Here is a 15,804-nt window from a genome sequence, read left to right on the forward strand (position 1 = left end):
AAAACAATCTGTATGAGGAGCTGAAGCTGCTAAATCACTTGATGAAACTCACTTTAATGGACTTACTTTTATGTAATAATGTCATTAATTATCTTTGACCTCCTTTTTATGGTCCTGCTTTTATATCCCCTACCTCGCTTTTATCACTTTTGCCATCATTTTTTTTATCTATTTGAGGCACTTAACAACTGTGTTTTCAAAGGTTCTGCTCTAATGACTGTTATTACTGCAGCGGTAGATGTATTATTATACCAAACAACTTTGTTTGAAAGTGCGGATGGGTAGCCTACCTTTATCAAAACCACGTCTACAGCTCTTTCTCCCTTGGCACAGAGGCTGTACCTCCGCTTGTGTCGTTCGTACATTTTCCCTTAAATATCCAGAGCGGATTTACTGAGCAGACGGTTCAAATCCAGCAGGAACACTTGTGAGGAGAGCTGAGGCTGTATGCTAAACTTCACATCTGGCCACAGAAGTAGCCTTCTACCAGACTGCTGCTGCACTACTCCCTCCCTCCTTCTCTTCTTCCCTCCCTCCTTCTCTTCTCCCGTCCCTCCCTCTTCTTTTCCTCTGTCACCGCTCAACTTCTCTCCTCTCTCTGCCTAACTCATGCCTTTCCTCTCTGTCCCTCTCGGGGCTGAATGTCTCTCTCTCTCTCCCTCTCCCTCTGTCTGTCTCTTCCAGTGAATCAGCCGGCTAAAGCACTACATTGTTATAGTATGACAGATGACAGTAGGGCATTATTACTTCACTTAATGCAATTCAATCATCAGCCTTTATGCTGCTGAGATTTACACCCCCTGGTGGATGTGGACATTCTTGAAGCACCTTCTGGATGTTAATGTGCCATTTTCAGATGATGTCCCTCCTCACTAGACTGGGCCAGTGGCCATGTTGGGTAAAAAAGTAGACCAATGATGTTATAGCATGTTGAAAGAAGAAGAAAATTACTCTTTATTGCATCTTCCTCCACTAGGGTCACTGCTAGAATTGGCCAGTTTCTCACAGATTTTTGCCCACCTATGATATGTTATTTCTAGGCCATGTAGAACATAATGAATATCGTGATGGTAGAAAAGAAAGTGCAATGTTGATATTATAAAACTGAACACAACTCTGTGCAACTCTGTGCAGTATCATTAAAATGTTAAATAATTAAACATTGTGTCATCTTATAATACTTACGTATTTTTGGGGTGGAGTGTTAAGTATTTTAATCTTATGTATGATTAAAAACAAACAGGTTAGATAGACTAAATTGAACATAAGTACAACCTCAATGCAACAAAAGTGACCTGTGACCACTGAACAAAAAGATTACACCTGTGACTTGTAGTTTTTGCCTGGGTTGTGTATAATACATGGTAAGGACTTCAGTGAACAAGTAAGAAACCAGATTGTGAGACTTCTTGTACATTCTCCAAACTCAAGATGGGACATCATCAGTAGGCTACTGAACAGAAGCCAAGACAGAGTAGCAGCAGTGGTTAGGAGGTACAGGTGGATCCATGCTACCAGTAGCAGAAGGAAAGTCCACCTCTATAGACGACATCCAAGAAGAAAAAGCATTGCTCATAAAATGGCACAAAACTGCCAGATGTAACTTTGCCAAAGAACATGAAAAAAAGCCTGATGAGTTCTGGCAGCACATTCTTTGGTCACATGAAACCAAAATAAATGAGTTTGGATCAGATGGAGTCCAGCATGTTTGGAGTAGACCTGGCCAGGACTACCACAGTGACCCACTGTGAAACATGGAGGTGGGAGTGTGCTGATATGGGTTTTTTATGAGGATTCATGAGTGCAAAAAGTGTAGGAGGAATTTTCTAACATGACAATGATCCCAAAAAGAGTGCAAAAATCTGTTTTTAAAAAAAGAAAAAAGTGAAAACTGTAACCTGAAACCAACAGAACACCTTCAGAGTATTTTAAAGAGGAAGATAGAGCAACACAACTCCCCCGCAAGCAAAGATCATCCATGCCCAGGAGGATCCATTCTATGATAAAAAAGGAGGGTATATAAAATATAAAAAATAAAAGAATGGAGTCTCACTAATGAACGCTGTGCTGACTTTTGTTGCAGTTTCTTCTTAAATATGAATACTTTAATTTGTCAAACATGCTGTTTTTTAAATGAATTGGCTTAATTCTTGTTGGGTTTTGTCTAAAAACCAAATGAAACAACTATATGTCATGCCTATTGCAAATTACTGATGTTGATTGATACTATATCTATTGAAGTGTAAGGTCTCCAAAAAAGCTGAACACAATACTCTCTTCTTAATGATGCTCAGGTTTCTGCATTGTCATAACTGTCAATATTAGGAAGCAAGTTGGAAATCAAGACTGTATAGTTGTATTTGTATAGTGCAAAGCTGGCTGTCATTTAAATATGTGGATAAAGGCACATGTTCTCAAACTGTCTCTTCTGGAGGACATTCATAGTGATGCACTGAGTAAAATGGTAAATGGCTGCATTTCATTCACACACACCAATGGCAGATAACTACCAGGCAAGGTGCTGATCATTGGGTATCACCAAGGACACTTGTACATGTGGACAGGAAGAGTAGGGGATCAATCAATCTGTGACAGACATAGTTGAACATAACTTTGAATGGTTACCTGCTTTGGTTGTTGTGGTTGTGTCGCTATTTTTGTCAAAGCTTATTATATTAATGATACAAACATGACAAATATGATGAATTACAAACATCTATGATAAATCAGTGTCCCAAACACCTCCCAAATAAGACACCAGTCTGCATGCTGTGACTGAGAAACATGATATTTGGATCCATGCAAACATGTGGTAGTCTTTATGGACTGTGGGTAGTCCCTGACATACGAATCCTGCTTTGACCTCAGTGTCCTGGCCTTACTAGGCCAATAGCACAAAGACATTGACACCAGCAGTAACAAACAAATAAGCCCCTCCCCTAATCTAAACTGCCAACGTGTCATGGAGAACCTTCACAGGACACCAGGTGTCTCATAGTTCAGGGAAACAATACAATCAATAAACTCATTAACTCAAACAAGCAAACAACCTCCCAGCTTGTATTTCTATACCACTCCACGTGATGAAGAGGGGAAACAGCAAACAAGCACACACACATATACATATGGATCTATATTGAAACCACGAAGGTTTTCTATCACATGGCTTTAACCACTGGCTTAACAATGTTTTTCTCTTCTTTCTCACTCTTTCACAAAAAGTCTCTTCATTGTACTGCCTTCAATAGCCAGAGGATCAATTGTCGCATGCAGTAATTAATCACTGTGCATCAGGCAGACAGATTCTTTTCAGCACTAATGTATTCCAGTATAGGATTACGATTCCTCCATATTTAAATGTTTCCTATCTTCATTGGAAGGTGCTAAGCAGTGCAAGTGAGAAATGTAGAACACGTGAGAAAATAAATGAGATGGACCTTATTGAGCGAGCAGCGCTGTGACCCATCAGTCGTTAAATAAAAAATAAAAAACTCAATTGGCTTTTGGTTTTTACTTTTGTACAGAGTGAACTATACCTACAAGTTCAGCCTACACAGCACTAAAATAATACTGTGACATATTTCACCTATATTACACATACATGACACATAAGTCATGAATTATTTAAAAGATACCCTCCAGAAATGTTTAAAATATATGTAAAAATATTATTCTGTTTTAAAAAAGAATTTCTGTTTGATATGGTTTTTACACCAAAAATAATCAATTATCACATTGAAATAATTGTTTATTTCAAAGGTTTAACTGCCGGACACAATACGTCTCTAACATCTCTGTTAAGTTCATTGCCAGTGTACTGGAGACTTCGAGTTTCCACATCATGCTTGTGTAAGCTGCACACTGGACCATGACTGGATTCAAACTAGTTGTGATTTCATAAATCACACTTGTAAGTACAGGCCTTCAACTCAGATATTAAGTGAGCACAGAGAAACTTTCCTCCTCCAGCAGATGAATGTGAAAACAGCCTTTTAGTGTCAGATTGCACGTACATCATTCTGCATGGTGAAGCTCAAACATCCAACTGAAGGAACAAGAAGTAAAACACATTTTTCATTGGAGGATATTGTACAATCTTGTATGACATAAATGTTTAAGTGCTGCCCTTTCTAGTCCTTGGATTAATGTGCTTTTTACTTCAGAAAAGACAGGTAAAATGTAACCTTTTAAGTTAATACAACTTTTCTCAATGTTGCATTCATATGTTTAAATGAATTCCACACCCTAAAAGAAATCTAGGAGTGATCTGATTTTATATTATGTTTGTGTTAAGTATTTTACACTCCTCAGCACTTTGACACTTTTCAAAGCAGCTCACAAAAAAAAACTGTTACTGCACTCGCTTGAAAGCTTTAAAGAGCACAATGAGCATTATAGGTCACAGTGTTGCTGTGCAGACTCACTAACAAGTTTCTGTACTGTCGAAGGACTAAATGTCTGCAATCTTAATAGCTTACATCTTGTTAATACATGGACATTCTTGACTTTAATTACTTCATAAACCTTACATGTCACTTCATGCAGCTAGTTGTTGTGGCTGCCATTAAGATTTTGTTGTTTATTCATTATTCATTATTATTTATAATTCATTATGTGTTCATATTTTATGTTTCCCATTTTTAAACTGTTTTGAGGTTTCTTTGATGTCATTTTACACTTATGACAAGGTTAATACGACTATTATGTTGATGGTTGATTATAATTACTACATTTCACATCACTATGTATTACAATTGGTCAAATTGTGGAAACTATCGTGGGAAGTTTGTAGGCTGCGTCTCTTGTAAACCAGTCATTCTTCACCTCCATTCTTACTGTAGTTTGTTCAACACCAGCTTGACTCCAAGTTGCCTGTTCATAGAAATTACAGGAGATCATATGGCAGGTTATTACATTCTCTCTCAGGTCAAGAGGAGAAGCTCCAATGACGCCATCAATGGTATAACATTGCCCCCTGCTGGCGACCCCAGCATCCTGCAAGCTGTATGTGTGTATATCCTCATGTAGTCAAACATCTGGCATTCAGAACAAGCCACTGACCTAAACCGCAGCCCAGGAATAAGCAAAGCCACTCCAGTCTATGGCTGCTGAGGAATCTGTCAGTCAGCAACATTTCAGAGTAATGGCTCCGTCTACTGAAGATCGCACCCATTGTGCTCAGTGGCTGAGAGAGAGTAAATGCACTGCATAAGAGTCTCCCGCAGGGTGAGGGATATCCTGTTGCATTTTACAATAAAGTAAATCTAGAGGTCTTCTTCAAGGACACAGGTAATATATTCCTTGTTTTTGTTACAGCACTAATCAAAAATCAGTAAAAATGTTCCAGTCCTGAACTGTGAAAATCTCTAGTTAGTACATCAAGTTGAATAAAAGCAAACTCTGCCGTCCCATCCCAAAAATCTATGGAGGATTTTATTGAAAATATTATGTAATCCCTGCTATTCCTGCCAAACTTTAAGAAAGAAGTCAAATGTGTAATCAAATGCTCCATGTTCACAGTTAAACTATTGAACAACGTCACTATTCTGCTGCAGTGATGGCCTGTGCATACTTTAGGCACATTAAACATTTATATAATAAACTATTTAACACACAGAAAAGCAGCATGACAGAATAAACTGAATGTTCTATACACCAAAATATGCCGGCAGCAATCCTGTAAAAACTAGTAACAAATGAGCCAGGTTGAATTTTATTAAAACAGAATGATCAAGAACATGAACTGCATGTTTTACTTTTCACATGATTCTTATTTCTCTGAAAAGTGCAAGTTTAATGTTGTCTAAAGTGTCAGATATTTTACAAAACTCAAAAGACAGGAGGCTCTCTTGCTATATTAACAGACACTGTCCATCGAGGGTTTCCTATACATTTGTTTATTAGTGTCGGCCTGCCACAATATCAACAATGCACACAACATATTAGTTTTCTATTTTTAGAGCTGCGCTGCACCCTGGCTGTCTCTGTGGGGCTGCTGTGGCTCAGGAAGTAGAGTAAATCCTCTACTGATCACAACATTGTCAGTTTGATCCTCAGCTCCCCCAGTCTGCATGTGCCTGAGTGTCTTTAGGCAACATACTTAACCCCAAACTGCCCCTGGAGGCTGTGCCATCAGTGCGAGTGTGTGTGAAGGAGCATTAGATCTCCTGATGAGCAGCTTGTCACCTTGCATAGCAGCGTCTGCCATTGGTGTGTGTGTGTGTGTGTGTGTGTGTGTGTGTGTGTGTGTGTGTGTGTGTGTGTGTGTGTGTGTGTGTGTGTGTGTGTGTGTGTGTGTGTGTGTGTGTGTGTGTGTGTGTGTGTGTGTGTGTGTGTGTGTGTGTGTGTGAATGGGTGAATGGTGGCATGTAGTGACAAACGCTTTCAGTGGTCAGAAAACTAGAAAGGTGTTACATGAATGCATTGCTCTCGCTCACAAACACATGACGACGGACCCATCTGTTACTAGCATGATGTTACACACTCTGGTAAAGAAGGTAGCAGCATGCACTTTTAATCTGATGCAATCAAGGTAACGCTGATAAGTTAGTTTATCTGTTCTTAACACAATCTCAGAGACCCAACTCTTCAAGTGAGTTATTCACGCAGAACCTCCTGCCACCCCGATGAGGATGTAACGTTAAAATTAATTTGGGATAAATTGGGGGGAAAAAAGAACAAGGTGCGCAAAAAACTCCAGCATTCTGAGCATTAAACTGTGTGTGTGTGTGTGTGTGTGTGTGTGTGTGTGTGTGTGTGTGTGTGTGCGTGCGTGTGTGTGTGTGTGTGTGTCTCTTTCTATCTTTTAGAGAACCACTTTCAGTTGAAAACCGGCATTTTGAGACTGGGTTTTGAGGTTAAGGTTAGAGTTGGATCTAGGTTCAGTTTAGGGTCTGGGTCGGGTTTAGGTATGAAGCTATGATGCTTGAGGTTAGGGTAAGGTCACAGATCAAAGGTCAATGAGTGTCCTCACAAGGATATAAAGAGAAATGTGTGTGTGTTCCATTCAGCTACCACCACATTTAAAATCTAAATCTGTGGGAAACACTGCCATCTTGTACTTTATGTACTATTATAATTTTTCTGAAGAAATTTTACTCCCATTGATTCCCTTGTTTGGTCTTACATTCACTGGCCTTTTTCACATCAATCAAACCAGGAGAAGCACAGGTGTAACTAATAACATTCAAAATGACTGTTCTAGTAATTAGTGATGTTATTAGTTACACCTGTGTTTGATAAATCCACATTTCTGCTGTGAAAATGCTATGTTCAACTTTAGTTTCTGTCATTGACTTCTGTTAATGTGAATAGAATAAAAGTATACACTAACCGGTTCTTTACTTGAGCTCTTTACATATGTCATTGGGTTAAGCAGATACACTTAGGGATCTAATTATGGATGATGGATTGGCTTTAACCCCCTGCTCACAGAACTGTACTGATCATGTCTTTACACTAGATCTAGCTCAGGAACTGAACTTAGCGACTGTTTGTTCACAGCATCTTCCTACCAAAGGTTATTTACTGTAGGGTGTTCCAAGGTTTTAGCATACCATTAATCATTATAGAGTCATGTTAATCATACCCAGGTATACAATAAAGCAGAGCTCAACAGCTGACAGCCACTGAGGAGACTTTGAGCTTACCGTGGAGAAGCCTGTTTCCTCTGCTGGGCCATTTTCTTCCTCCTCTGTAGCAATTACAGAGTCTTCTGACATGATGATATCCTCCTCTGGAGAAATTCACACAATACAATGTAATCAGTCTGACGGCAAATCCTCCAAATATAGGAATCAATAACAAGTGTTTAGAGTAAAGGGACCTGAGACTTCTTCACTGCAGATACACTGAGGAGTTAACTGTGTACAACAGTGATGTTGCAGCCTTTGTCTTTATAACAACATTGTTTTATACAGTCATGTTATGTGGTTTTATTGGCTAGCAAAACATCCCTGAAAGTCAACCTAGAAGTATAATGATAATGGGTCTCAATCACAAACAATGTGTAATCACAAATCTGTGCTTAAACAGTGTGTACAAAAGTTATAAGCCGAAATACGGGATTCCTTAAAATGTTCTTACCAAAAATTGTTCTTACTCTGTGGACAATATTGAACTGCCTTATTAGATTGTGCATACACACACATGTATACAGTCAATATTTATTCAGTGTAAGAAACATATTTAACGATTGGGCCCAATATACATTTAAAAGATTGAAATTGATGAAATGATTGATGATTGAAATATCTTGTTTATCAGAATTTCCTTATTGGAATGTGACAACGATTCCATTTCTCCGTCAGATTCAGCTGTGATATCTGCTCAGTCTGTTTAATGTCTTCACAGCCTGACAGGTCAGTAGTTGAACAGGGAGGAGTACTTTGAAAGACGATGCTGGTGCAGCAGTAGAGATTTATTTAGACCAGTTCCACACATTTACCAACTTTTTATTGTGTTCCAGATGCACTGTGTGGTAGTTGTGCAACAGGCTGTTTATGTATCCAAACAGCTGTGTCAGTGACATTTTTACCAGCCAAATCTGCCTTTTCTGGCTTTTACTTCTGAAACTATTGTTTACATTTCACTGGCTGTAAAGCTGTTTTACATTTTTACCATCACAGTCCTATTTGCAATGAGTGACAGCTCTTTTTACTGCTGCACCGCTCCAACAGAGCTTTCCTCATAAAGAGAAATAGGGATGCGGTAGTATGGTAATTACTGATAGTGGTAACAAACCAGTCAATTAAGAATCGTTCTGATTCCCTAACATACACACAGTGGCGAGAACAAAAACAAATGTCTGCATACGTATTAGTGAATGAGGCCCGATAACCATTTGAATGTAAATGAATTCAATATAATTTGATGATAAATACAGAAATCCAATGGTACAGTGATGGTGCTGTATCTGAAATGGATTAAAGCTGTCTATCTTGGTAAACTTATGTAAGTGAATATGACTTGATAAATATCAGAGAGTGGAATAATCTCTGAAATAACTCTATAAAAATTGAATTATGTTTTGTTTTTAAGCACTCACTGGAATCACATCTTTAGCTCCAAACCAAAGCTTGTCTCTGATCGCCTCACGCTGTCACCTGAAGCTAGACCATTTACTGTCAGACTGTAAATATATCCTCTCATTCATAATGACACCCCACCCTCTGTGTGACGCACAGCCCCAACCTTCCCCATGACCTCTTTTTATTGGACTTGGGTCCAGTACAATTATTCCTGATGAGTGAAAATTGCCGACAGAGGAGTGCTGGAAGTTCACATAGAGAACTGAGGCACTGCAGGGCTCACTTCCTGCTCCTCACTCACATCAGCTGGCCTGAGTATGTTTGTTTTAGAGAACCCAGCCTTGTAGCTGTGCGTCTAACACTTGGTCACATGCTCTGGTAATGTGACTCTGCCTGCTGACATATGCTGCAGCCAGAGCGTGCATGTTTGCACGAGACAGAGAAACTAACACAGAACATATGGATATAAAGGGGAGTGCTGGGAGACTACACATGGCCTTAGGTATCAAAGATATAAACCAGCTCAGTATTTCCTGTTACATAAAATGGCACAATGCTTCCCAGTGTCCCACTATGAAGTGATGGGGGCACATTATTGTGCTTATGTCACATTTTCAGATAACTCCTTTAAATTTAAAAAAATAAAAACCTACATAATTGATAAATGGTAAGACCCTATTAAAACGACAATTGGAAACCAAAAAAGCATTATGACTAAGCAAAGCACATCTTTGCAGTAGCAATATATCACAACAGGATGTCAATTGTGAGCACAATTACAGTGAGCTATATTACATTTAACTTTGTGGAGCTATTGCCATTAATCACCAGTGGAAGACTGAATCTGATTTAGCATATTTGTTTAGAAATAAGACTTTGACAAACATATTGCCTTGTGATTTATGTATGTGTGTGAAACTAGGATAAACCTGAGCTGGGACTGAAATAAATCAGTGTTTGCCCACCTTGGATTGGCCTGCCATGGCCCTCTGAGGCTCCATCCACTGCGTCGAGAGTCTTTGGATTTTCTGTCATCTCACTCTCAACATGTGGCTCACTTGATGCTTCATTGTTCAGAAGAAGTGATTCCGCTCCCACAGATCTGACATCTACAGAGTGCCTTAATCCCTCGTCAGGTGTCCTTTCATCGGCTGTCATCTCTGCAGTATCTTGTTTGTGTTGCTGTAGAGCAAATTGCACATTACCACTCTCCTCTGCTGAGGCCACCACAGATGTATCATCTGTCTCTGTGGGCTCAGCCTCTCCTTCAGCTAGACCAATCACTCCACCCTCCTCTGTAGCAGATGGACTGGATTCACATAAGACTCTGTTGGTGACCTCTGATGCAGAATGCTCAATCTCTGCATTTGGGTCAGAGTCATTGGCCTCTCCAGTTTCACTTTGAACAACCTTCAATGTTGGAACTTCTCCATTCTCTGACAGTGCTGAACCTAATGACAGATCCTTTTCGGGAAGCTCTGGGGCAAGTTTTTCTTCTGTCCCCTCAGGATTCAAAGCCTCCATTGTTTGCAGGCTGGGTGACAGTTGTGCTTCAGGCTCAGTGCCAGGCTGGCTGCAGTCTGTCACTGTCAAAGCACTGACACTACCAGGCTCCACAGTATCCATGGTTAGTGAATATCCACTGCTTTCACCAGGTTTTGAGTCATTTGGTTGCTCCATATTGAATTCTGAAGAGGCCAGTTCAGCTATCTCAGTTTGAATCAAGTCCTGCTCCTCAACGGTGGCATTTTCCTGAGTCGGGTGGAATATGTCTGTTGTGGAGCTTCCAACTGATCGGAAACTGCCATCATCATCACTGGAGAGGCTGTGGGTCATCCCAGAATCGAGGTCAGCGTGTCTGTCACTGGAGCTAGGCATCGTTTCAGGTGGTGGATCGCAGTCTGCTGAATCTGTCTGTGTATCTTCCACAGAGTTACCAGCAGTCCGAAAATCCTCTGTATTTATTGCAGATGTTTCTTCAGTTTTGTCAGGTTCGTCCATAGAAAAACTTTCTACATTGTATCCAGAAGGTTCAGCTGTTTTTTCACCATCCAGCTCTTTACCAATCGTTCCTTCAGTACAGTTCCCAGTTTCTGGAGCTGAGCCCCGCTGCTGCTCTATAGCGTAATCCCTACCAGCTGTTTCCTGGTTTTGTTCCAGGCTGTTTGTGTCTGGCGGAGGTTCCCCCTCATGGAGGCCTTCTATCAAGAGACATGGAACAGCAGATTCTGACTCCTCGATTACATCATCATGGTCTATCAGCGATGGGTTGGGGGGGTCCCCCGGGGTTGATAGAGGGTCTGTTAACCCTTCACTCTCAACTCTCTCCTCTAAAGTGAGTGCAGCACAAACTTCCTGGTCGTGTTTCATCTCTTTTTCTGCAATCTCTCCATCCTGGCAGCACTCCTTCACTTCAGAGTCGCAGCTGTCCGAGACCCCAGCGGCTTCTGACGAAGGGGATTGGCCCATGTCTGAAACTATCGTGTCTCCACTGGGCGTTATTAAATCTGTTGACTCTGACTCGGTCTCCTCCTCTCTCCTCCTTGCTGTGCCGTCCTCTGTTTCCTGCTCAGATCTATCTTCACTTTCTGTGGCCTCCTGTCCTTCCCGGATCACAGCCTCTCCTCTATCAGTTTCCTCTGTCTGTTTACCACAGTCTCCTGGTGGTAGGGTTCCCACAGTGAGGCTCCCCCCTTTGGCCTCACTCTGTGCTTCTTCACTGCTGTCAGACAAACTCAAAATATGGGTGGAAACAAGAGGCTGCTTGCTTCCCTCCTCCTCCGCTTGGCAATAATCTTTCTCAGTGTTTGAATTGAGACACACCCAATCCTCTGGGGGCCCGAGGCCATGCTCCTGGGGGCGTACTTCTGACGTCGGAGTACTCACAGACAAACTCCGGTCTTTTTCTGCATTCCCAGTTTCATCACGTCCATAATCAACACTACAGCTGCTTTCCACTGAGCAGTTTTCTTGCCAGCTCCCTTGAGTTGTTGTATCCAGGCACTCCGATGCTGTAGCAGTCGGCTGTAGTCGATCCAGACAGGTTATCTCTGTTTCTACACCGTCACAACATTCAGCAGCTGTGTGTAGAGAATCAAACTGCAGCTCCAGTTCAGAAACTCCCTACAGAATGTAAAAAAGGGGGAGGATAAACATTAGCTTTCCCCTCAGAGGAACAAAATGAGCTGCTCTCTAGTTCTTATCAATCTGCAACTCTGTGATTGCATAAGGTGTTCCACCGGTTATACAAACCAAGCTTGAAGGTTAAAAAAATGAGGGCAGTGAAAAGACAAACAATCCAACAATGTTCAGCAGCAACAAAGCTCTTGGATGAAGTCAATGTGAGTACAGATAGCGTACTTAGAGGGCTGGGTGGCATGACTCACCTTGGCATGGAGATGACATATCAGGTGCAGCAGCTGCTCAACACTCCTCTGAAGGGTCGGAGGGTCACGACCGGGTTTGATACTCAGCGTCAGAGTGTGTGTGTTCAGCGTTGGGAGGTTGCAAACTGCCCGGGCGTCTGTAGAGGCCGACTGGACAGTCCCAGTTCCTATGTCCGTCTCTGTGTCCGTCTCAACCCTGCCGTGAAATAAACACTTAGATCATCTCGAAGGGTCCGTGGCGTGATTGGCTAACGAAGTACAGAACTGCTTTCAAGAGAAGGTTTTAACAATGATGTCAGCTGATCCACACTCTCCCTTTCCTTCGATAATCTACATTCATTGGTATTAGGTTTGTTTTGTGTTTTCTTGAGAGTGGCACATGCCGTGGTTGTTATATTAGTCTATTATAGTTGTTTAGCAAGTCATCAAGCAACCTATAGAGATGATGTCAAGTCATAAAGTAGCTAGTAAAAGTTAAAAAGTTCCAGACACTGTGGTCAGTCAACCAAAAGTGTGTGTCCGTAACCCTAGCAGTAAAACACACCCTGCAATACTCAACTTTGTGACCACTCCTAGCTGATAAGCTTTCTCAGAAAACATCACTACCTCTGCTGCATTTCCTCCATGTGTTGAAGGTAAAAGTGGAGTGGAGTGTTTTTGTTCATAAAGATAGTGCTGTAAAGTAGAGACACCTCCCAGCCAGGCAGATCTGTTTGCGTAATGATGGGTGGATTGCTTTCGCTCCGAGGCCTGGCGGCTGAGGTCACCAGCTAGACTGCAAGTGACTTCACTTTTCATGAAGGAAATGTAATTGCCAACATATAAAGAGGGAGCTGTTGTAAAGCAGCTTGTAAAGTGCACACTTGCCAACGAGCAAGCTCACAAAGTGGTAGTTGTCTTTCAGCTTGTGGCATCTTCATTTTGAGTTCAGTTAAAACTGTTCTGTGGCAGATAGTAGAGTGCTTAAAAGATATAAACGGGGTCCATTTCCACTTTAAGCCACGTCTCAGTCCATTTCCCTTTTCCCCCTGCAGTTTAATGTTTTACTATAAAGGGATGAAAAGAATTTGACCTCACTAGTCATTCAGAAAGAAGGCATTATTAGAGGTAATGCCTGACAACTGCAAACAAAACACACATGCCTTCTCCTTGCCATTTAAATCTGCAGAGACAACACTGCAGTGTGTGTGGATTAAAGTAGACTTTCACTGAGTGGGATGTTTTTGGAGAGGCAGTACAACCCGTCAGTAGACAGAGAAGACATAACCGAGGCTTTTGTGTTGCGGAATAGTTTCTCTCTGGATTCCCATGGCAGCCCACAACTATCCGACTGCAGCTGAAAGTGCTAAGCTAGGCAGCAGACTGGCTTTGTGGTGATGTTCTTTGGATACTTCTATTGTTCCGTGAAGACAACAGACAAACAACTTTGCCCTAAAGGGCCCAGAGGATTCGTGCCATCTGCCCTCTGATATATTGACATTAGACTGTTTGTATAGAGAAGAGGGCAATGTTCAGTGAAACTAAAAGCTAATATTGCTGTTAAACAGTGCGGAGACCATTTGGACATCTGAGGGTCCTGTGGAGGACTTTGTTGTGAAGAGAGAGCCTTTTCAACTGAAACTGAGCATGCTATGTGACAAATCTTATCAAGAAAGGTGAAAACAAGATGCAACCCTATAAAAGACATCAGTGCCCTGTTGTGCTATGGATCAGGATCTTATATTATTTAAATGTTCAATATTTTCATTTTCTCTAATGTTTTACTGTTCTTGATGCTGCTGAATTCAACATGACGTTGAAAGAACTACAATTACTATTACAGTACGGTATAGTAAATATCAGTTCAGTGATTCAAAAATCAGTCTAAAATCTTACTGTGTGATGAACTCATGGAGGCGAGTGTGTCCGCGCTGTTCTGCAATGGCGGCGGGGGTGTGGCCTTGTCTGTTGGCCAGTCGCAGGGCTTCTCTCGCTCCAGGCTGCCGCAGCAAGAAGTGCGTGACCCGAAAGAGACCCCGACGTGCTGAAAAATGTAGCAGGGTCTCCTGAGGATCCAGGTCTGAGAGAGAGAGAGACAGAGAGACACAGAGAGAGAGAGAGAGAGAGAGAGAGAGAGAGAGAGAGAGAGAGAGAGAGAGAGAGAGAGAGAGAGAGAGAGAGAGCGAGAGAGAGAGAGAGATGGAAAGAGGAAGAGGGTGAGAAATACAGGAATAAATACAGAAACAATCAAACACGCACAAAGAAAAAAACAGAAGCACAGGAAAGCGCAGCATTCCAGGCAGCCAATTTGTTGCCCGGTCGGTGACATACCATCACTTGTTGCAGCTTGGCAACACTGCAGTGCCTCCTAATTATACCAGTACAGGGTTTACAGTGACCCAGTTATCAACAGACCTTTACTCATTTACAGACTGATAAAACCACAGCTTGTCTCTGTCTCTTTTCAACAAAGGATCAAACAGAGGAATTTGTAGATCAATACTGCTATTTTATTAAAGCCAAAGTGCCAGTTAACTGCATTTTTAAAACAGTGAAAATGAAAAATACATCCCTGTGTTGCCATCAGTGTGTAAAAGTGTCCGAAACAAAATGCGGTAATAAAACTATTATAGCAGCTACAACAATAATAATGATGCATGTAATGAAAACAAACTACATCATTTCATTTCCAGAGGTGAGCAACACTAAGTGCACCAGACCGCATTTTTAATTTAAGCCCATTATCGGCCCCATATATCAGTCGAACTCCAAATGACACCATTAAACACGCAACCCTCCCCTTCACACATTACAAAGACAATAATGGAGATTCATAGACACACACACACACAGAGTCCTCCATCTTTCTGCCAAGGCAACAGGTTGTCAGTGCAGCTTCCTGCAGAGGGAAAGCAGGGCTGAGTGACTGTTAGTCAGTTAAGAGAGCTTTTCATCTCAAGTCGAATCAGTGTAATTAAATCTGTGTGTGTGTGTGCGTGCGTGTTCACTGGGGAAGAATATTAAAATATTTCTGTAGTTTTCTACTTGTGTTTCATTTGCACAAATATGGAACATGTATGTTTATGTGATGAGATGAGATGAGCTGTTCTTATCTGACCTCTCTATGATTTCTTCAAAAGTTATTTTTTAATTATACATATGCTTTGTGCAGGACTCAATGGTACCAAAAAAAAGTTTTTTTTTCTTAAAGTGTTAAAAACTAGATCAAAACTTCATCTGTAAAAGGGAAAACACATTTTATTTTCAGCTTATCAGCACCATGATAATCATTAGGCAGCGTTTACAAAGCTGGTTGTGTCTGCTGATGAGAGGTTTCACTCCATTTACCGCGAGCCAGCCTGCCTGACGAACCTCAAGCTAATTGGTCAAATTTAATGCTCCACTTGGCC

At 41.3% G+C, this 15,804-nt stretch overlaps 1 protein-coding gene across 1 annotated transcript in view; it reads right to left on the minus strand.

Moving 5' to 3' along the window:
• LOC133981105 (A-kinase anchor protein 13) overlaps positions 1–15,804 on the minus strand; it is a 106,421-nt gene that overhangs the window by 56,821 nt on the left and 33,796 nt on the right. Inside the window, 4 exon segments of the mRNA XM_062419993.1 lie at positions 7,650–7,735; positions 9,995–12,152; positions 12,416–12,611; positions 14,291–14,474. Coding sequence (XP_062275977.1) covers positions 7,650–7,735; positions 9,995–12,152; positions 12,416–12,611; positions 14,291–14,474 — 2,624 coding nt within the window.

Source organism: Scomber scombrus, chromosome 1 (genome assembly GCF_963691925.1).
Source record: "Scomber scombrus chromosome 1, fScoSco1.1, whole genome shotgun sequence".
In the NCBI taxonomy this organism is placed as follows: domain Eukaryota; kingdom Metazoa; phylum Chordata; class Actinopteri; order Scombriformes; family Scombridae; genus Scomber; species Scomber scombrus.